This window comes from Botryllus schlosseri, chromosome 2 (genome assembly GCF_051294905.1).
Source record: "Botryllus schlosseri isolate E-star chromosome 2, Bs_hap1, whole genome shotgun sequence".
In the NCBI taxonomy this organism is placed as follows: domain Eukaryota; kingdom Metazoa; phylum Chordata; class Ascidiacea; order Stolidobranchia; family Styelidae; genus Botryllus; species Botryllus schlosseri.
The window spans coordinates 18,722,480-18,745,650 of NC_137237.1; the positions used below are offsets into that span (position 1 = coordinate 18,722,480).

At 42.0% G+C, this 23,171-nt stretch overlaps 1 protein-coding gene across 2 annotated transcripts; it reads left to right on the forward strand.

Moving 5' to 3' along the window:
• The first annotated feature begins 1,257 nt into the window (after positions 1 to 1,257).
• LOC145433995 (lamin-A-like) lies at positions 1,258 to 11,686 on the forward strand. Of its 2 annotated transcripts, none has more exons than XM_080311272.1 (12): positions 1,258 to 1,429; positions 1,486 to 1,675; positions 4,218 to 4,354; positions 5,695 to 5,825; positions 6,012 to 6,163; positions 6,233 to 6,403; positions 6,881 to 7,006; positions 8,021 to 8,125; positions 8,189 to 8,304; positions 9,679 to 9,796; positions 9,872 to 9,973; positions 11,160 to 11,686. In XM_080311272.1, the coding sequence occupies exons 1-12, from the start codon at positions 1,380 to 1,382 to the stop codon at positions 11,202 to 11,204; spliced, it is 1,443 nt and encodes a 480-aa protein (XP_080167398.1). In that variant the 5' UTR covers positions 1,258 to 1,379; the 3' UTR covers positions 11,205 to 11,686. The 2 variants fall into 2 exon arrangements, with proteins under 2 accessions (XP_080167398.1, XP_080167399.1); XM_080311273.1 differs by having other exon boundaries at positions 1,259 to 1,429; positions 9,872 to 9,943.
• Positions 11,687 to 23,171: the final 11,485 nt, after the last annotated feature.

Here is a 23,171-nt window from a genome sequence, read left to right on the forward strand (position 1 = left end):
GTAATTGAACATAAAGTTCCGCGTGATGTTGCCACTAATCCCTCTGTGGCGCCATTTTGCTTAAATTGCTTGGCTATTATACTCTCTACCAAGACCTTCGCAAGCAGGCAAAGTAGTCATGAAAGTGAAGCCACAGAACTGTTTCCTCTTGATCTTCCACGTTCTGAATGTTGGTTCTCACATGCTAGCCAAATCAGCACGTAATGTTCTTGTATACTACAGCGTGGTTGGTCTGACATTTGGTTTCTACGTGACTGCCTCTGTTGCTTTGCTAGACTGAAGGTCATACGGTAGGCAATGAGAGTCTGACATCTGGTGCGTGCCTGAAAAAAACTTGCATTTCTTCCCATTTCAACGTGATGGTAATTTGCATCAAACTGCTTTGTGAATTCGTCTGAATTGTAAACCGATCAGTGTTTATTCTATAAAACATTGACTTGGTTTAGTTGTTTAGACTTGTGTGGAAGCACTGGAACGGCATAGGAAAAAATAGCAAACATATGATAAGTCGTGATTCGTGAAGAAAAATGTATGATGAAACATTTGTACTGTCAGTTTTGTATCTTGAAACAAAGATTCAAAAAGCATAAATCTCTCCAAAAACAGTACTGTAAAAACAAGCATGCGAAATATTCTGGTACGTAGAAGGAATGTTTTTAAAGACATCTTGAAAACTGTTGGAGCAACCCTCATCGTGCCTTAACGTCTTATGCCATGTAGTGAATAGATGACTCAGGTCAAAATCACACAATAGATGGCCATTTTATTTTATAAATAGGCTACTTTCCTGTTCTTATTTTTGGAATTAATTCATTGAAAGGGCATTTGATATTAGCAGTGGCACATGTAGGCCTATCCTTGCAGGACTTTTATCAGTCAAATATATCATCCACACGCTATCGCCCATTGACGGTTTGTGCTGAAATTTGCCTTCTAAAATGTGTTAGCAAAGCAAAAAAGTTTGACAATTCGTGGTATTGTCTGGTACTGCCTTATCCAGTACAAGAGCAGAAATCAAAGTTTTGAATAAAGTTTGACTTTTTTATCAGAAACGATAAATCAATCTAATGAAATACAAAACGGATTGGATAATGAACTTAAATCAACTCCAGAACAGAGTACGGCAGGGATTCTGATTTATTCAACTATACAGTTTCCACTTGTCTTCTTCAGCTCTGCTGCTGGTGACTTGATTGGTGGTGGCCTGATTCTGAGCTATTCGAATTTGTTTACCGTCTGCATGTAATACTGCAAGACCTCTCCTATGAAACTCAATTTCTTCGTTCTTTTAGCATACGAACATAATTCATATATCTCAGACCTTTACCTTTTTTTTGATAAGCGGGAGCTTATATTCCTATTCCTGATAAAACCGGTACATGAAACGTAGCAAAATGGCGACACCAAGAGCTCAAACGAAAAAACGGAAGTATGTCCTGTTCAAAACTGCAATTCCTGTACCACTGATACATTGATTTAATCTAGTGATAAAAGCCACGGATCACCCTCTACTCCGCTTAGCCCTTCGGTTATCACAAGGACAGAGGAGAGGGACCAGATGGTCAATTTGAATAACCGCCTGGCAGCTTACATCGAGAAGATAAGATCTTTGGAGACAGAGAATCGCCGACTTCAGGTGCAAGTGCAGGCCTTCGAGGAGAGTTCCAGTCGAGAGGTATGCGAGATATATTTTGAACTGAACGCTACCTAATATGTAGTAAAATTTGCCTTGTTTTCTATATTGTTTGTGCTGTTTTTGAAGTACAATATCGCAAAGGGCCATGTTTGGATGGCATAAGGTATTGAGAGTGACAAATTTGTATGAAATACCCCATTTGTGTTATAGTCTTGTTATTATCTCGAAGTGTAGTGTGATTGTATAATTTGTGTCAAAAGTGCCGTGGACTCTGCTCTGGTGTCTTGACCTTGTCGTCTTGCGCCTTGTTATTCTTGCATAAATTTGATTCTTTTTATTGCCAAAATACTTGTCGTCTTTGCTTGCATCACCTATGAATCGCTATAATAATCAGAAGTCAATTTTGGTCTCATTGAGGTACAGTTGGCCCAGTAGTTAAGAGTTATTTGATGTATGTACTATTGAGTAAGGAGTATTGATACACACATTTTTTCCATGACTTGGTATGTTGTAGGGATTTTAGAACAAAAAAGACTAGCATTGAAAGAGTGCTTGGACTTGACAAGTCTGTTGTACTGCAGCGCTTGCTAATAGGTTGAAATATCTTCTTCTGAATGTTTCATTTTGTCAGTTTGCCACCTATATAAGGAAATTAACTGATTGCACCTGTTTGTTTCACTTCTTCTTATTCTCTAGGGACTGTGACTCTATCATGAGATGATTTCATGATGTGTTATTCCGACGTGCGGTTTCTGTTCACGTTTGGTATAGAAAGTCCTACCAGACATTCTAAGCAAGTCTCATGTGACCTCAGGTCGAGTCACTCCTAGACTGAACAAAAGGCATACTTGGTATGCTTACACTGGCATATCTTAACTGCTTACACAATTGGAAGAGATGACATAGTGCTCGTAGTATATTATTCGTCACACTCCACTGCCAATATGGAATTATATGCTCAGGTTACTGAAAACGCTATGCGAATGTTTGGACACACCTTACACTGTTATTTGGACAGGGTTATTACATACTGAAATATGCAGACACCTGCCATAAAAATTCTAGTATTTGTGTCAACCATCATTGAGATATAGAATCTATCTATCTCTGATACAATGCCCATGTCCTATCAACTCACTAACATATTCAAGGATGCCACTTTCTGTGTATAGCATGGGTACTTAACACAGTTCAACTCCAGTGGATAAATTAGGGAGGATGAACTAGATTTTTAAAAGAAGTATGGTATGAGTGATCAATAGTAACAATGCAAGATTGGAAGATGGACTGGCAGCAAACAAGAAACAATGGTTTGACCCGGTGACGAAATATTAATTCCGATTTGCTTCACATGTTTAGAACCAGCCCGTTTCAAGAGATGCAACCAATCCAACTCGTTAAATTACTGAGAGCATAATATTATGTGCATTTTGATTTTTAGCAATTTTTCAACTATTGCCAGGCTGTGTTATTTTTGGCATATGCCAAAACTGCCAAAAATAGCTTATTTTTGGCATTTTTCAATTTTTATTTTTGGCAGTTTTGGCATCGACTTCTAAATAGACATTTTCAGACTCGAATTAGTCATAAAAACGCTTTATTTGGGGCAGTTTATCAAAAAATGTGCAGCATCCACTAGTAATCAGTACCAACAAACAATAATAAGAAGGAAAAACCTAGTGATTACATCGGTTCATAATATCAAACGAAACCAAAAAATGTGCAGTATCGATTCGAATCGGTGCCAATAAGCAAAAGGAATGAGAAGTCTAACAAATACGATAAACACCTGATTGTTAAATTGTTTGCACTGTAACAGTGCTTCTAAACTCAGGTCAGCAAAGTTTCTCCTGAATTAATTTTTCACCCAACGAAATTTGGGGGTTCCATATCCATGAGCAGAATACAATTTATACTCTAGTAATCAGTACGGCGGAAGCTTTCCATTGATACCCGTTTTATCAAATTTAGCGCTCGGCAAGCTGGTCAAAAATGGCCGTAAAATTGCCTTTGGACGAATGGAAAGTATGACGTAAACCAAGTGCAGTCAGCCGTTCAATCTCGCTGTGCCCACACCATTTAGGACACCATACTTTCTCCCCTAATGGGTGGGCTGGACCCATAGAGTAAGAAACCTGCCCTTCACACACGCTCTTCTCGCTTGTAATTCGGTCCTGTTAACACAACACCATGAACGAAATACACTATTGGCAGGCCGTGTTATTTTTGGCATTTGCCAAAAATTGGTTATTTTTGGCATTTTCAAATTTTTATTTTTGGCAGTTTTGGCATCTGGCTCCTGAAATGCCAAAAATAACACGGCCTGACTATTGCTGACCAGTCCTTGATCATACACTTTTATTATTCCAATTCAAGTTACACCTCCAATCAATGATTCTTCTATTTGAATTGCTACATGAACACATTACCCTTGAAATCTTATACAGTGTACACAGTGATCCATTTCACATGTTTATTATGGTTTTGTGCTACTGTTGTTACCCATGTAGTTTAAATGTGATGTGCTACTTTTTTCGGAGTGAAACAAATCTCCCATGTGCCTGTCTATGAATTATAATAGGTGACAAATGTGAAGGAGATGTATGAAAATGAGCTGAGGGAAGCTCGCAATATCCTCGACGATGTGGCCAAAGAAAAGGCCCAACTGCAAATAGAGATTAGCACGCTGAGAGACCGGGCGGACTCGGAAACGACTAGGTATAATTAGAGTTCATGAATTGTTGGCATGCATTCACGAATTGAGAGAACAATTCAGTTGCGACATGATATTTATTTTCAATTTTTCAATGAGTCATTACGAATAGAGCCTACTTCTGACAATACGTCTTCAGTGACCTATCGTGATATCGACTTGTATCTTTGATTTGTGCTGTGAAGTGTGAGTTTCTGTCACGCACAGGATGTCACTGTTCAATGCTCGTGACATATTTCTGGTAATCAATGTATTGCGCTTGCTGCGTTCACGTACCTGCGTAGTAAATGTGCTTATGGTAGTATAACCACTACGCGTACCCTATGCCAACAAAGACCGGCAGTGATCGCTTGTCGTGTTTCTAGTTCTACCCGCGGGGAGACGAAGATATTATCTTTTTAATGTCGCCAGACCGTAAGGCTCTCGATTCTGCCGGTGACGCGTTGGTATATCTTGTCGCTCTAATTCGCGGAGGTTTGACGCCGGTTCTGGCATCGCTGGAATAGCGGCAACGCCCAGTCGCCGCTAATAACAGTGGATCTGTTTGCCGACGCCGGTGTTTCACAAAGCTCGCGAACTGTTATTTCTGCGATCCGCCGATTTAACACGGCGTCACGCTGTGCGTGAGTCGACAGACATTCTAACTGCGACGCGTAACAGCAAAGGGATTTCGCGTTTTGCGATGATTGCAATTCCACAATATCGCGTTAGCGCGGTTGCGTAATGGGACACAAAACCGTACCGTGCTGCTTCTTAATTGCGTGCCCGTGTCGGGCTTGCTTATATATTATATATAGATTGGTGGCGCGCGTGTTCGGGGAAACAGTGTCTCGCATTTAAAGTAAATTTAGGCGATCACGCAATGCGTTAGTGCTAGAACGGGTGCTTATCCTGTTTCTCCCTCTGCTCATGTCACAATCCCGTAATTTGTAGACAGTCGATGTGAATTTGTTAATTACGTACATTGTGTCACCAAAGAAACCGACCGGACAAGGGCTGTATTCATGACAGCATGGTGTCGTTTTTAAAAATTAAATTTCCACCTCATCTCTAATAGAAATTAATGCAGTCTACTAGGAACCAATGTTCTAAAAAGCTGAGGGTGGGCCTACTTAACGATTTCCAGTGAAATTCGACCGTCGGTAAGTTAGGGCGCAAGTGACACATTTGGCATAAGTATGGGTAAGAATCCCAACATAAAATCACCGATTCATTAATTAGCTGGCGTTTGGCGCCAAGCTGTCACGTGCGTGGTCACGGGAATTTCGAATCAAGAACGCAAGCTAGCCTAACCGTAATCGGTACCGATTACCCTTAACACAAGTATTTGTCTCTTCGTGTTCAGAGCTAACGGGCTCGCACACGATATCTCAGTGTTGGAGTCGAAATTGAAGGACGCCCAGAAGAAATTACGAGTGAAGGAAGCCCAGGCGGCCAACTCTCTCAAAGAAAGAGATGATGCTGTGGACGCGCTTGGTAATACCATACCGACGTACTATTATCGTGATTTGGTTATATATTGTATTAGGTGACCGTTCTAAGCTGAAAGTTATCATTCAGATTTGATGAATCCGGCCGCTGGTCAAAGTAGCAATATCATTCCCTATTATGGTCTTTTCCCAACCAATCTTATTGCCGCACTAAGACTCTCCCCGTTTCTAGCCGCGCTAAAGTCCAAGTTCAAGGACCTGCAGCAGGAATTGGACTCGAACAAGTGCCTACTGGAAGGCGAGACCGTGCGCCGGGTGGAATTTGAAAACAAAGTGCAGTCCATGACCGAAGACATCCAGTTCAAAGAGAAATTGTGGAAGGAGGTAGGCGACGAATTCGGCGAGATTGTGCGCCGTTTGGTTTCTATACGTTGTGGTTCTTTCCCCGCCCAGGAAATCAGGGAATCCCGCAAAAAGCACGAAATCAGCGTTACCGAGATCGATCAGAAAGTGCAGCGCGACTACGAATACAAATTAGCGCTGGCCATCGCCGATCTGCGCGAGCAGCAGAACTACGAAATCGAGCAGATGCGCGAAGATTTGGAGACGCAGTATCTCGCGAGGGTGAGCGTTTCGCGCTGGCGATATGTAATCAAGATTACCAGCGACTTCGGCATTCTGAATTTCGCATTAGAAATGTAGTAACTATTATTATGAAAGCGGTGCATCAATATTGTATTTATAAATTTGAAAATGAATGTTTCACTGAATATCAGGCTGAACAGTGATATACGGCACTATATAAGTATGTATTCGAGTTAGGCTAGAATAGGATTAGGGCCGCCAAGTGCCGAATTCACTGGTAATCATGTATTGAATGGCCGATTGCAATGGACTCACTCTGTCCATTGAAAGCAATTGTCACTTCCTTCAATTATACCGATTGTCTTTCGAGTAAAGCGACTTATCGTCACCTCCGCTTGTTCTTATGATGTTTTGTAAGAGGCGGTGATAGCGTCATCGTTGCGTGCCGGTGTGTTTGCTCGTTAACGGGTTTGTTGTCGACTGTCGTTTGATATGTGACGAAGTTCGTATTCTTAGATCAATACAAGCAAAGGGAACGCCGACACCACCCGCCGGGCGTTGATGCAAATCCAGGAAGAGTCGAAGGGCTATCGCCTGAAAGTGGACCGTCTGCAATCCGTAGTGAATGCGCTCGAAAAGGAGGTGTGTAGCCAGTAAACTGAACAATGAACATTATACAACGCCCATTTCTACCAGGGAGTTATTTTATGAACAAGAGATTCCTCTTACCTCCCACTGCAGGGTCGTTTAATCGTTAAAGACATGTAACACCACGCGACGCCCCTAGATAGAAAAATCGTTTCTGTAAAGCAGTGATCAGCTGCAGCGTGATCTGGTAGCCCTTATAGCCCAACAGTTTTACATGGTTACATTCACATGGCTCGTGCAAATTTCAACATGGCCTGACAATGGGCTGACATCTGAAAAGAGGCGTATCCTGACAGAATTCAAGGGTTTGGATTTGATTTACCTATTTGTATTGAAGCGGTCACCGAGACTTCATGCTGCGCGTTAATACCTCCGCATCGTCGATATTATTATCATCGCATAGAGCAGGCCGACCACGATCGCCACTAACGAATGCAGAGGCAGGCCTGCGTGAATTGTGTGATTGTAAACGACTTTCCAAGGACAACTACAGCACGCGCGAGGATAACCTCACCCATATTGTTCTGTTGGCAGTCACGCATCGTTCTATCTATTCCTACAAACCGGGATGAAATCAATTTGTCGCCTGAGGAAATTGTTAACATGGTATCGTTTGTTGAGTTTCTTTACCAAGTTCTGGAACTCTTCGGGTGTAATATAACGTTGCACAACAAAGCCTACATTGCAATGGCAGGGCCAGCAAGCTACGTACTCAACTACCTAACAATCGGGAATGCGGCTGGATATTTGTAATCTAAATTAGTAAATGTTAATGTCACTTCCAACAAGTTCTTTTCCGTCGATGATTAGGAACATAGGAAGACAATGGGGATTTGAAAGCCGCATTGTCATATGGGCGCCGCCATGTTTGCTGATCAATCAACGCATTTTGCAATCCTCAAGGTTTCGCTATTGGCGCAACGAAGTAGTATACTGGAATTCGTTGTACTTTTTTTTCGACTGATTTCCCGTTAGAGTGAACTCGATTTACCCCGTTAATTTTCTCAGAACGGAAAGCTCTCCGCCAGAGTCAAGGATCTGGAAGCTCAGTTGGAAACCGCGGGAGAAATGCGCCGGGCCGCGGTCATGGTCATTGAAGAGGAGAGAAACGAGGTACGGGAAGAAATTTGTTTCGGTTGTTTGCCCGGCCTTGTCTTATCCGCGTCCCGGTGACAGCTTCGCGTCCGCGTGGACACACTGGAGGGCGAGTACTCGGAGCTGCTGAACTTGAAACTGCAATTGGACATGGAGATCAACACCTACAGGAAGCTGCTCGAGGAGGAGGAGTCTAGGTAATGATCGCTGTTTTCTCGCGCGATTCTGTGACGCGATCCCGGTCTCTCTCGGCAGATGTGGTCAATTACGCGAAGTACTTGTGCGATTTCGAAAATTTATGTCTACAGGTTTTGCCTATTTGTAATGGTGATTCAACTGGTTATGATTTTAGGCTGCTTCCACTTCTGATTGACAGTTTTCTTTAGGCAAAACAAGACCTTATTGGCTGTCTGTTGCCATTCGTTGAATGAAACGGCAGCCTGCTGATAAAGATACTACGAATATCATAAGTCATACTATCATCATCGCGAAATGAAAGTCATGCGTATTCAGTACGTACAACGAAGAAGCGGATTATGGAATATTGATAGATATATCGCTCTACAAGCGTGCAATTCGTTGATTGTCTGATTTTTTATTGAAGCCACTACCTAGGAGACGATCGTAACGGTCATTATCGGAAATTTTTGCGCGTAGAAATGTTACGCAGAGTATGCAGTTTTTATAGATAACTAGTTGTCTATATAGCTTGTTCCTGTCTGATAAATAATGCGGTTAAAAGTATCCTTATGCGCTGCGATCAACCGGTTTCCTTAATCCTGGTTTGTTAAATCCTGATAAACGCGATAATCCAACTTTATGATCTCCGCCCTAAATGACTTGGAATTTTCTACTTGTACTTGAGTAGAAGTTAATGACGTTACTTCTACTTGAGAACCAACGATCACTACTATCCCGGCGTCCATTAGGCCTTTGTGGTTGCAACGTCATGGCATGTGCTTTAAAGCACATAGATTTATGCGCGTGCTATCGCAATTTTACGATGACGAAGCAGACATTACAGATGTACAAATTTGATGACCTTTTTCTAATGGCCGTTGTCGAATACGCGTCTGTGGTGACGGCTGAGAGAATGTGAGCGCGCCCCTACTTGAATTGGCACTGGCCTCTGTACTGTTGCAAAAAATACGTTGGGTCCACGACGATTAGTTTGCCCAATACGCGTCACGTCGAGTTGGGGACGTTACAGCGGTTGCTAGCACTCTCCTGATTGAAAGTAGCGCTAGCCTAGGTACCGTTGCAATAAGTCGATTGAGTACGCGATGACCGATATGCCGAATACGCGTCACTAGTTTTAACGTCACAGTGGTTGCTAGCGCGACCCTGCTTGAACTCGGTACTGGCCTATGTGCCTCGATGATTTGACATTCACGGTGGAACGACGTGATGTTTTTCGCCTGGCGACACTGTCCTGTGATGGCGATCACAGCAATGTAACAATCAAGTCAGCATCGCTAACACGACCGATTGAACAACGCAGCACAATTCCGTGTATTTGCTTCTATTAAAGTCTGTCTAACCGTTGAAACCTTTTTATTATCTCGCGTCAGGCTGAACATCACCCCGAGCCAGGCGGCCAGCGACTCGAAAGTCCGCACCAGGGCGCGCAGAAAGCGCAAGATGGTCAGCCAGGAGCAGCAGGAGGTACACCAGAAGCAGAGGAAGGACGTGCGTATTTTCGGGCATTTTTTTTCGCGCGCGAGCACTTGTCTGATTCGCGACATTTTATTTGCATGTGCGCAGGACACGACGACGACCATCACCAAGGAAACCGTGACCGTGGAGTCGACCTCCCGCGAGCACCGCACGATCGAGGTAGGGAGGGAAGATTTATTTCACGAGCAGGTATCTGAACGCCGGGCCTGCTTCAAGCGTTCTGTTCGCGGCGCTTGTGGTTTTGCGTAGGCGGTTTTCTGTATTGACAATTCGCTTGATTGCCTTCGCGATTCATCGGTTCAATATATTAATTAGTTCATCGTTTCGAAACGCCGCGGCATCGCGATAAAATGGAGCGACTTGGAGTAGTCTTCAATATAACACCTCGCCTTAGCGTGAAACATGTCAATATCAGGCATGCACTGAATATACACTATGAACGGCAACAGATGATAGCATAGGAATGGCAAGCGATGAAAATGAATTGGCATGTGTCCGTAGGCGAAAATAGTATGTCAGATCGTGACACGGTAATCTCGAGCGCAAGCTAGTTTTCATTCGGTAGAATCTACCGTATGTGGTAGAGTAGGTAGACAATAGACAATTGGACATGCATCGTAAGTTCGGGGGGTAGTCTAATCAAAATAATAGCAAGGGACGAAGGACTGCAAATGTTCAACTTTAGCGTCAATCATTTTCGACACGTCACAGCGGATATGCGCTGTTTGTTCATGGCGTTATTTTGTAAAATTTCGCGCCTCGACTTTCCATGCAGGCTACTGTGTGTGGAGTCTGAAATGGCGCTCCCTTCTATTTGAAATCGCCGGTGACATACCATGTGTGCGTCGAAATGCTTAATTCGATTTCCCGTCGCGTTCATGGAGCGGCAGGTACGGCGAGTTGATTGGGCATGCAAACGGGACTCGCGGAATTGGGTATCTCTCTACCTATCGGATTTGCCCGGCGTGAAACCAGGATGTGGGCATTGTGCGACAGAAAGCGGCTTGTCGGCGCGTCACACAGTCAATTGAATTTATACGTGAAAATTGGCCAAGACACGCAATATCAAATTCGCGTCGTAGTATGGAACTATCACGGGGTATATTTGCAAAAATCGCTAGTTCTACCTGTAATTGTGTAGAAATTTACATCGTTATTCGCGCTTCAAAACCTGTAGCAACGCAGACTAGTATGATCGCCTCTGGATATATCCCGATCCCATACCATTGTGGCATTTGCGAAATGAATTTTCGATCGCGAGCGCTTTCACAATGTGGTAATTCCGAAGACTGCTTTTGAGCACAAGCGGTTTTGTTATAACCGCGGGTCGCGTTTGTTTTATTTCGTTACTCAACCAAGGGTTGATTTTCCGCAGGGATCGCCGCCTCACGAAGACGAGAAGTCTTGCTCCATCATGTGAGCCGGGCCGCCGCGGAGAACACACCACTTATCATGGACCTCTCGATGTATTTCCTTTTAGTGACAGAACGCTGCGCGGGTGCTGGCTTGAACTTTTTACCACCGGCTCGCGCGCTACCGGATCATGTTATTTACAGTCCGGCAGCGTTCGTGAATTTTTCGTTGTATATCCCGGACGCGTATCATGTATCAAATGTAACCTTTGCACTGTTGCGTAGCTCCGTTGTGAAATTCGTTTTCGTTGCATGTGTTGGCGTACGGACGTTGCTGAAAGCGGATACTGCCTGGGTGTGTTTTCAGCCCTGTGTGCTACAGGAACAGTTCTGCCGTTGTACTGTATATATATCGTGTCTGCTGTTCGTTGTTATGGATATTCGGGCACTTTTCGGACGCTCTGACAAGCCCTGGTTGCGTTGTCGTGCTGCTCGTGTATCAAGTTTTTACGAGACTTCCGTCGAGCTAATAAATTCTCACCATTCCTAGCTTGACGTGAGTGCTATTTTCACTGAAGTCGGATTATGCTATGATTTTAAGGCTGTGGCTAGGCATGACATTACACGTTTTTCAAGGGAGTCGAATGGTGTTGGCCGATGCCGACTATATGATGCGAGTATCATGTCTCCTTGGTAACTCGAATTCCTCTCTGGCAGTAGGCCTGTAGTTTTAGTAGTTACTTTGCTTAAGGTATCACGATTGGGTTTGCTAGGGTATTGCACAAGTTCAAACTCTGAAAAATGGAGCCCCAGGTAACATTTATTATACTGCTTTGTTGCGGCGATAGCAGATAGCATATATAAACGCAAGACCTTGGTAGCTTTCACACTATATTTAACGACCACTTGCGAATGAATATAACTTGATTAAGAAAGTAACAACTAAAGCTATATTCATTCGCACGTGGACGTAAAATGAGTGTGAAAGCTACCAGGGTCTTACATTTATTATACTTTGATTAGTGTGTACAAACAACATGTTATGGCATCACGTACAAGACGGCGGTATTTGGTTATCATAGGATTCATTTTAAAATTTACAACCGGTGGTGTTGCCTGGACGCCGATGTCTTTCGCAGTGTCGTAGGAGCATATATGATACTGCCCCTGGCTTTCGTTGAAAATGCCGCCCTCCGTAAACTGCAGTAAATTTGGAAATAGTTTCATGTTGAAGCACTCTTTTCAATAGAAATAATTACAAATGACGTGCCTCATCTCAGAAGTTATTCACATCTGCAAAAGTCTTACTATCTCAGCGTTAAGGTCAATAATAAAAGAGAAAAATGGAGAACAAATCCATTACGCAAAGGAAAGGTCAATAACTGCCTCAAAATTGAACTTTCGAGCTCTCGCCGAAGTAAAATCAGCGATATCTTCAAAATCAAGTTGAAAAGAATAGATAGAGCTGATTGCCAATCATCATTCATGGTAGAACGTAAATACGACTTTATCATTTTGAGCTTTGGGAAACTCCTCTCGCAGTTGAAACACCAATGGTAAGATAATTTTTGAGACAAGCATAAATATGGACAAAATCGTTAAGTCGTTACAATTATTACCTCGTGATTAGCCATCTCTCCATGATGTGTGCACTGTGCAGCCTCATTTTGTCGCCCCTGGCGCAGAACCACAACCGCCAAGTAGCTGCTACACCAATGGTCCTTCATGGCATGCGGAATTGCTAACTCAATGTTAATTGTGATGTTGGCGAAGGCATGGAGGAGAAAAAACCGGGGGTGCAGACTAGATGACCTTACTATAAAGGCCGTATCGCATCTCCGTCGTCAAAGCATCTCGATGGTGCAGGCGAAAAAGAATACCATATCTCTCTCTCTCTCCGTACCTATCTTAGGACTTGGGGAGATATTGTTCCCTGAAAGTATTGACCACCTAGTGCCAGTTGGTTGATATATTACAAATAGCGGAGCATAATTATTCGAGTGCTCGAATCTGAATCTAGTATTAATTTTAATAATTCGAGTCGAGTAGTAAAAGTCGATTTTTTCGAGTACTGAAATGATACGCTCCTCACCACTGAAAGTTAATCAACGAGAATTATAGTTTCGATACTAATTTTCACTGTTGAAACCTTGTTTGGCGATATCGTAACATACGAAACATGTAGAGTACAAAGCCACGAAGGTTACTGCACGTAGCACATTTTCGAAGTCATGATTATCCCACAACATTGTCACCAAGTGCAATGAAATCGGTGGTCGAAAAAAATACCAAAGTATCATTTATGACAGGGGCGGGCAACTTCTCCAGTCGGCGGGCCGGATATATGAAAATTAAGCACTTGGCGGGCCGGATTGTTGAATCGACACATTATTCGACCATTTATCCACATATACAAGGTGTATATCGTATTTAATGAATGTATGTTAACGACAGAAATGTCACTTCAAAGCCATTTCTCGCCCATAATGACGAATACAATGTGGATTCGAGAACAGCATTATTGTCATACAGGCGCACACACCCGGTGCAATCACTAATTAAGATTTCAAGGCGTTCGATAAGCCAGGTACCCCAAATTTACCAAGATATCGTCAATTCATTAGGGCTGAGTAGATGACGAGATAGCGTCGTTGTTCATGTTGAACTATGTGGCCTATTTTATCTCGATATTGAATCCATGCGGACCACGACTCCTACGACATTTGAAAAGTGTCCCGCGACCCGTTCTGAGTTGGCGACCCCTGACATAAGCGGTGTATTACAAAAGCCTAGAAGTGTGCCGTGCTACAAGTCGACGGCTACGGTATCAAAAGTAAGAAATATCGGCCTGGTGTAAATGACCATTGTAGTCGACAAACGCCATGATTACCACAAACGATATTTGGGTTGAGTACATCGTAAATGCCGATAATGCAAGTCTTTCCGCTTCAACGAACTTACGCGTAATATCCACTATCGCACGCTACGCAGTGCGCATACATGTATATAATAAAATAACATACGGTCACTAAAATTTGACGTAGTAAGCAAATAGCGGGGAATCTCGGCAGACTGTATAGCCTCGGGCCACATTATCATATAAGACGGAAAACTGTCCGCGGGCCGTATGTTGCCCGCCCCTGATTTATGAGATGGATAACACGCATTATATACTTTGTGGTGGCATACACGGTGCAGTCGGTACATATTTGAACTTTGACGAATTATGTTTGGTTATGACGTCATAATGAGTGATACTCGACTCGAAGCATATTACGGGATTCAGAATCGAATCACTCAGGTACTCGATTTTGCCCAGCCCTAATTACAAGCGAATAATAATCCACACAATTTCTAATGATCTGCGGGCTTTTCCGGAATAGTGACTTTACTGCGGCGAACTCATAACGGCGACTTTGGATATGTCTCATTGGACAATACCAGGGTTCTTCCCACTGAGCTATATAAACAGCTATTGCCGTCAACATTCCCTTCTTTATGCCATCACTAACTTCAAAGGCAAGCGCTCCAAGCCGTTGTGCCTGTTGCCTCTGTTGAGTGATGATGGTTGTGCTGAATGTCCATTTCCAATTAATCCAATCAGAAATGGTATGGATATACTGATGTAGGCCTAGTTTGGAACATTTTGAAGTTAGTTTGTCATCCTATGAATGCTGTGCTCAGGTCTTACGGTATTGGGCCTAAATTCATATATAGGGGAATATTATGCCACAGCCGTTATTACGCGACACCGTTAATATATGTGTTGCAAAAGACGATAGGGCTTCTAATCCGGCTTCTTTAAAATCGTATATCGACTTAATTAGTAATCTAATCCTAGTTAGTGCAGCCTACTTATTGCTCATCTCTTCTTCAACGTATGGGGCCTGGGGGTCAATTCAATTGCCTATCACTGGTTGTACCATCGTCATTCTAAGAAACTTTTGTCAACGATTGCGACAGGAGAGTGCCGAAACGACATAAAAGTAGGGTTGCCATACGTCCTCTTTTAAGAGGATTTGTGCTCTTTTTTGACTTTTCTGAAAGTGTCCTCGGAGGACGTCCAAATGTGCTCTTTTTTTGAGATTTACTCCTCTCTTTTGAGAATTTAGGTTGAATAAAATTCGACTGAGATACAGTAATTCAGCACTGAAGTAACGCTCCGGCGTTACAATTTTTTCAGGATTTTCCTCCGGTATTGCAAGTCTGAAAATTTTGGAAAAGTGTCCTCTTTTCAGATTTCCAAAATATGGTAACCCGCCTTCATAAAAGTAAGCGACAAAATGAATGCTGCATGTTCCAGTAGGCGAGGTAGATATGGCAAGTCATGGTCCGTAATCTTGAGGGCTGACTATAGTATTGATCCAGTAAAAATTGCTTGTAGGCTTATTTCGATTTGAATGTGGAGAATTTCCACTTGTCATGCTAGACGACTGTTGGATAGCCGGCGAGATGCTATTTCACACTACAGCAATGTTGTAACAAAGTCACGAGGTTCCGAGTCAAAAGTCAATCTCACTTTTATAGTTTTGACTCGAGTGAAGTCGAGTAATTTTCAATTCACCGCCGAGTCAAGTCCGAGTTCAAGCCTGTGAGTAGAGGTTCGAGTCCGATTCATAGTGTTGTGACTCGAGTCCCATTGTCAGAGTCCAAGTCATTGCGTTCACTGTTCAGTTTTGAGTTCAATTCAATTCATTGCTACAATTTTCATCATTTCAATACACCTCAAGACTGCGATACAATGAAAGATAAGAAGGTGTCGAAGCGACTTGGAGTAGGCCTAGTCTTCGAAATCATACACCCACCTGGCCTAGGCAATGTAAAAAAGGATGCATGCACAGTACACCAGAATTGGATCAATTGTAATTTGTAATTGAGCTGAATGTAATATATTACATTTTTTCATGTAATTGTAATTGAAGCATCTCTATTTTGTGTAATTGTAATTGTAATTGTAATTTGATCAAAATTTTGCTCCATTCCAATCTAAATTACATTTTCATGGAAACCTGACAATCACAACATAAAATAATCAATCATTTATTCGTCGCACCAGTGAAAATCCGGTACGAACCAGGATGATGACGAGGGGCCTTAAGGCCTTATAGTAAACAGTCACCACATGTAATAATTATAGCCTATTTACATCAGTGTTCTATGCGTGCCGCGTTATAACTAGATAATTCATTCGCGCTAAACTGCTTCCCATTCTTCAGTAACAACAGAAAACTTTGTGAATTACAATATAGGCTAAACCAGTGGTTCTCAAACTGGGGGCGTGACCCCTTGGGCGGCGTGAAAGCCTCTGAACGGGGCGCGACGCTCCAGTGAGCTGAAATCTTTTCCACGCTTGACCCGATTCACCTCCGTTTTATGGTTATTGCTCGATGTATAGTTTGAATTTCGTATTGGAGAATTCTCTCATCAACCGTCATAACCTTCCATACCATCAAACTATATGTAAGGATTGCTAACTTTCTGGTTTCATTGTGTGCTATGACGATAAGGGGGACACGAAATATTCACTGTCATAAAGGGGGCGTTTCTAAAAAATTAGAGAAACAGTGGGCTAAACTAAATCTTAATATTTCAAAAATGGATGAACAGCAAATAAACTCTTCTGAAAACCAATGATGATGAAACCTGTGCCGAACCATTTCCTATACCACGGTAAAAGTATTTTTTTTTAAATATCGAACCAGTACCGAGGCTTGTTGCAACAATAGCATAAAAAAATCATGTTTCCAACCAAGGCTTCATCAAACTTGATCACGCATTTGTAGAGATGTTATCCCAATCTTACCTCCAATCTTGGCCAAATTTACTGGGGCCAGAAACTTTTCGCACCCTAATGTTCATCAAATGCAATCTAACAGTTTCCGAGCAAGTGAAAATGTAAATGCGAACCAAAATATTGTAATTCTTAGTAATCAGGAGGTTCTTTCCTTTTGCATTTATTTTAATTTTACGCACCTTATCGGTATCATCCTTATCGCTGACGCCTTAGCCTACCAATTACATTTCATTATCCTGACTCAGCTCTGAGTAGCCTAATCGTTTGATTACATTTCATTAACTGTCCTGTAGCCCAGTGGTTCTCAACCTTTTTCACCTCGCGGACCGGTAAAATTTCAAAAAATATCTTGGAGGACCGGTGAAATTTCAAAATTGAAATGAAGCCAAAATGCAATGTATGCAACTGTTTTCTGCAATTATATGGTTCTGGAGAGAGTGATATTTGAAGGGTTTTGATCGAAATTAATTATCTTAATGGTGGCATTCATGTGATTTTATGGTAGTCAGTCCCCTGAGTCGAGGTAAAATTGCCTTGTTCAGATAAACGTGCTACCGCCGAGAGTCGTTTACAGTCTTTCGCGCCGAAGGCCGTGGGTTTAACCGACCACGCCAACTCGAATAATGTTCTTCTCTTTGACAATATCAAGAGAAGAAGCGTTTCGGAGTCTAACCAAGCATCTTGTCGTGCTACCTTGTTCATTGCCAACTGCCACCCGACGCATAGGCTACTCTGGCAACAATGCGTGCCGCAAGAAAACACCTTACAGCAACTATACCAGCCATCCGCCAATCCGTGCCGAAAGAGCACTACGTCAGCCCTCCTCCAAAACGTTGGTTTTGAGCCCTCACAGAGCGATAAGCCAAACTTCCAGGGGCTTCGCACCCAGACCCTATCAGTTGGGCGGATATTTTCACCTGAAGTTGTGAGCACACTCTTTCTACTAAGTGTAAGCAGAGATTTATGTAGCTTAATCGCACCAATAGCGAAAATTTTCCATCATTCATGACTGAATCGTTTTTTTCGCTGCCGAATTTTTGGCACACCTTTCGGAGTCCCATGTTAGCCGCAACTTCATTATGTGTTGGTACGTCGTGGCGAGATAATGGCTGACGCCGAAATGCCTATTTCTATAAATCAAGCGTATTTCTCGGAGAAGAGCACCTAATGAGCAAGACAGTTAGTGACACTAAATCGCGCAAAGCGCGAAAAGAAATGGAAAAATGTTGGAAAAAGTTTCAATAAAATACGCTATGATTTATGTTCATTTGCATTATAATTTTGGGCTCTTTTCAAGCTCGGCCCCCTTGAGCGGTTTGGGGTGCCCCGGTTACGGTCCTGCATAAAATGAATGAATCGAAAACGAATGATCGCGCACACTGCGCTGTTTAGCGATGAGTCAGCTTATACCTGTACTGTACTTGTCGTTCGCATGTTGTCAAATGACACGTCTTGAACTTTGAGTCAAATGGAACATTTGTCCAGCCCTAATGTTACCTCACGAAGTTTTGAATCAGTTTACAATTTGATGTTTTATTTATTTTATCAATGGACAAGTCTTCAACATTGCATCTTGAATTTAAGGTATAGAATTGTAATATACCTGGCGGACCGGCAGGAATGTAGTCGCGGACCGGCGGTTGAGAGCCGCTGCTGTAGCCTATTCGCTGTTAGTCACTCAAACCTTTGGTTCTTAACAGTCGCTTGAAACATTTTTCTGTGTTTGTAGTTTTCAGTACTCGTGATTAGGAATAGTTCGAATACGTTCGATTATTTTATTAAAGGGTATTCCACATATCAGGAATGAAACATGAATAGCTTGAGATTGTTGCTAATTACGTCGCTACGGTTGTCAAAGAACACCTCTTTACTGAATCAATTACCTGTTTAAAAGTAATTGTAATTGTAATTATAATTGTAATTATTTACATGTTTTACAGTAACTGTAATTGTAATTTGATATTTTTAACATTGAGTAATTGTAATTATAACATGCAAGGAAGTAATTGTAATTGTAATTGAAGTAAAATATTGTAATTGATCCAACTCAGCAGTACACATACTGAATGAAAAGTAAAAGAAGATAATATAAAATAGGGTTTTACCATATCTTATAAATGTGAAAAGAGGACACGTTTTCAAATTTTCAGACTTGCAATACCGGAGGAAAATCCTGAAAAAATGGTAAATTTCTCCCACTTCGTGATCGGTTGGCAAAAAAAAGGTCAGCTTACCGGCTCAGCTCCCAAAATAGCCACCGGAGCGTTACTTCAGTGCTGAATTACTGTGACTCAGTCGGATTTGGCCCTGTATTTATCCAAGATTCTCAAAAAAGAGGACAAAATCTCAATTGGACATTTGAGCGTCCTCCGAGGACACTCTCAGAAAAGTCAAAAAAGAGGACAAATCCTCTCAAAAGAGGACGTATGGTAACCCGAATATAAAAGGACAATAGCGAACAAAAATGGTATCCGGTTAAATTCGGGTTACTATATTTTGGAAATCTGAAACACTTTTTCAAAGTTTTCAGACTTACAAAACCGGAGGTAAATCCTCAAAAAATGGTAAATTTTCCCCACATTGTGGTCGGTTGACTATATAAAAAAAGGTCATCTTTCACGCTTTTAGCACCCAAGATACAATTTTTTCTTTCACATTATAAGATGGTTGACTTAAAAAAGGTCAACTTTCCGCTCAGTTCCCAAAATACATAGTTTTTTCTTTCACATGATCAGGTGGTGGTTAACTAAAAAAAAGGTCGACTTTGCGGCCCAGGCTCCGAAATACCCGGCGGAGCGTTACTTCGAAGTGCTGATTTACTGTATCTAAGTCGATTTTGCCATATATTTAAGCAAAATTCTCAAAAAGGGAACATTTGGGCGTTATCCGAGGACACTTTCAAAAAAGTCAAAAAAGAGGACAAATCCGCTTTTAAGAGAGGACGTATGGCAACCCTAGGTTAAATCCACTTTTCCACTCTGCTCGAGTGATAGGCTATATAATTGCTGGCATTCATAACATCGTAATTTTCCAAGTATCAGGACCACTGGTGTAGCCAGGAAGGGGCGAAAGGAGCGGTCGCCCCTCCCAAATTTTTGGAAAAGTTTCGAAAAATCAATAAATACTACAGTATTTTGGGGCAGATGAATGTAACCTAAAACTTTTCTTTGCGCTTCGCGCCATAGTGTCAATACATGTATTGATTTTATTAATGGTATTCCGAAAAATAAATTCTACCGCCAATACCCATAGTTATATTCAGCTGCATTCTCAATTATGAGAATACCACAGGACCTGTATTGATACACTATCTATAGAGTAGCCCGAGGTCGTTGAGTTGATTGAGTCTAGTGGTGTTAGTCAAGTATTGGGTTGGGGACTGTTAGTTCCGTCAATTTCCGTTTCGGTACACACGAAGACATATAGAGTATAGGCTACACGCGACTCCGCAAAGTGCGCTCCCAAAATCATTGACAGTCATAACATCGACGCGTGTATTCCGAAGCCTTCGATATGGATTTTCGGGTGCTTAAATGGCTGGCGCCTAATGACTCTGTACCTGCAATCAGACCCCTTTGACATAAATGGGTTTGACACAGGAAAATATCACCACCTCCCGTTAATAAGGGTTAATTTGAAATCGAGTCGGATCAAAGGAGTTTTTTAATTGGTTTGGTATGTATCAGCGATCCCAATCTTTGAAGTAGCGTCAATCTTTACCAGAGGTTAGCCTACTAAATATAACCGTGCTTCCACGAAGTAATAAATAAGAATGGCAGCACTTGCTCATATACACGCGCGCACCAATATTATTGATCAAATTCTTTCATTTATTGGAAAATATTTACGCTCGGCGGTGCGACTAGGCCCAAAAGGCACAGTGTGCATTGCACACTGATGGTTCATCACTTAGTGTCAGCGATTTGGGCTCGTCCGTGAAACGACCGTCTAAAACAAGCTGTAGCTGGCAACCGGATGCTTTCATAGGGTATGTGTGTGTGTGTGTGTGTGTGTGTGTATGTATGTGTGTGTGTGTGTGTGTGTGAGAGGCTAAGAATCGAATGTATAAAATCGTAGTGATGAAAATGGGCGATGGAAGTATGTATGGTTCTGCGAGGTGTTTCCACAGGGGAGCTCACCTAAACTCATTAACTCCCCCTTTAAAAAAATGTTTTTTTTTCTGGCTACGTGGGTACGGCCCTGCGTGTGAGTGATCTTTTGAATGGTCCCAGCATTCTCCGCAAGTCTTGACGTGTAACAGCAATAAATGACAGCTAAGTCCCGCCCGGCGGCCACCCTCTAGAAATTCATAAATAGTCTCACCGTATGATATGAATGATATAGATCAAGATGCATAATTAAGTGCCCCCTGAATGTTCTATGAAACCACTTATATCCGCCCTACCGGTAAATATGACAATTAAAACGTATTTGCAATATGCATTAAGTAACAATATAAGGATCCAATTTCATTCATTGCGCATGAAAAATTTTCGCGATTCGCGCGAAAGCGTTGACGCCTGATATTATCACATCACTTCATATCTGTAAGTGGAATATATAAAGATCGCCCCAGATGTTGTGTTAATCATCCAATAAGGGTCCAGGACCATCATTGATTCATTGTTACCTATCTTTAATACTTGTCATTGAGGGGGTGTTCATTTACGTCATCGAATTTTTCGCCCCTCCCAAATATTTTTTCTGGCTACGCCCTTGATCAGGACTGATATAAACGAAAACCAATAATGAGGAGACTTTACTATTCTTCGAACTGCGAAGTGAATTGTCTGTCTTGGCCGTCCAGTATCGAGTCATATGACTTGTTTCGAATCATGCACATATGACTCGAGTCGAGTCACTTTACGCATTATAAAAATTGACTCCAGTCAAGTCGAGTCTTTCAAAAATCGTGACTCGAGTCGCGCTCGATTCATTATAACCCTGCACTACATGCAAAGTATAACTTAGTGTAAATTGCTATGATTGAATATTCTAGATCCAAACTCAGATCAGTAAAAACTGTGAATTTGATTTTCCATGACTTTTATCTTTTATTATTTTTATGTCCATTGGTTAACTGTCATAATCGTTAGCATTGATAGACTTACATCTTGTCATATTTACTCATTTATTACTCCGCTGGGTGGCGACTGAATCTAAGACCTTCCGGTCCCCCGGCGTCTCCCAATCCATACCAATTTACATGTTTTGTTTTTTGGTGAGATGAATAAAAGCATACTGACTGACTGACCATAGCAATTTATAGCGTAGCTACTACGCTGTAAATTGCTATGGACTGACTGACTATAGATAACTAACCTACGGAGGTTAGTTATCTATAGACTGACCTCGCAATCTGACCCAAAATCTCAGCTCAGCGAGTGAATCGAGAGCAATTCCCTGCACAGACAACCGATGTTCCCACCACTACCTCTTCAAATCTCTTGAAATTTGGTACACGCACAGATGAGCTAATTCCAAACAGGATGAACTTTATTTCATAAAAATTGGACTTTGGGGTCAAAAGTTACGTCACTTTGAAAATTGACAATTTTCTGCTCATTTCGGGTCTGCACTTTCAGGTTTTATCAATGCAATATTCAAGAAGGTGTAGCTAAATGTTAGACGACAGTTGAGATACGGCACTGGGATTTATTTGAAGCTTGTCTGATCGTCTATATTTCCAAGTGAAATTTAATGCCCTGTAGGTTAGGGTCAAAGGTTAAATTTAGGGGGAATTTGGTCAATGGTCTAAAATCAGTCAGGCGTTACACGATTTAGACTGCGGATTGCTCGAAAACATATTAAAATATTTTGGAAAATAGGATCTTAAATGAAAGTTTGCTTCAAGGAGACTTCGTTCATAGCTGTTTGATTTTGGTTTTTAGACTGCAAAGTGATGAAATTGCAGTTTCAAGAGCACACTTCATTTGCACGTGGAAATGCAGTAGTAGTAGGGTGTGTTCGGACATCGATTCTGGGGTGCGTGTGGGCATCATGTCTGGGGTGTGTTCCGACATCATGTCTTGGGTCTGTTAGGACTGTGTTGCCATTCGAACATCGTGTCTGGGGTGAGTTCGGACTGTTTTGTCCCACGATATCCGAGGGGGGTGTTCAGACACCATGCCTGGCGTGTGTTAGGACTGTGTTGTCACTCTGACATAGTATCTGGGATATGTTTGTGTTGCGCCAGACATGACTCAGACCTGATATCTGCGCACTAATTTTATCCGGACAT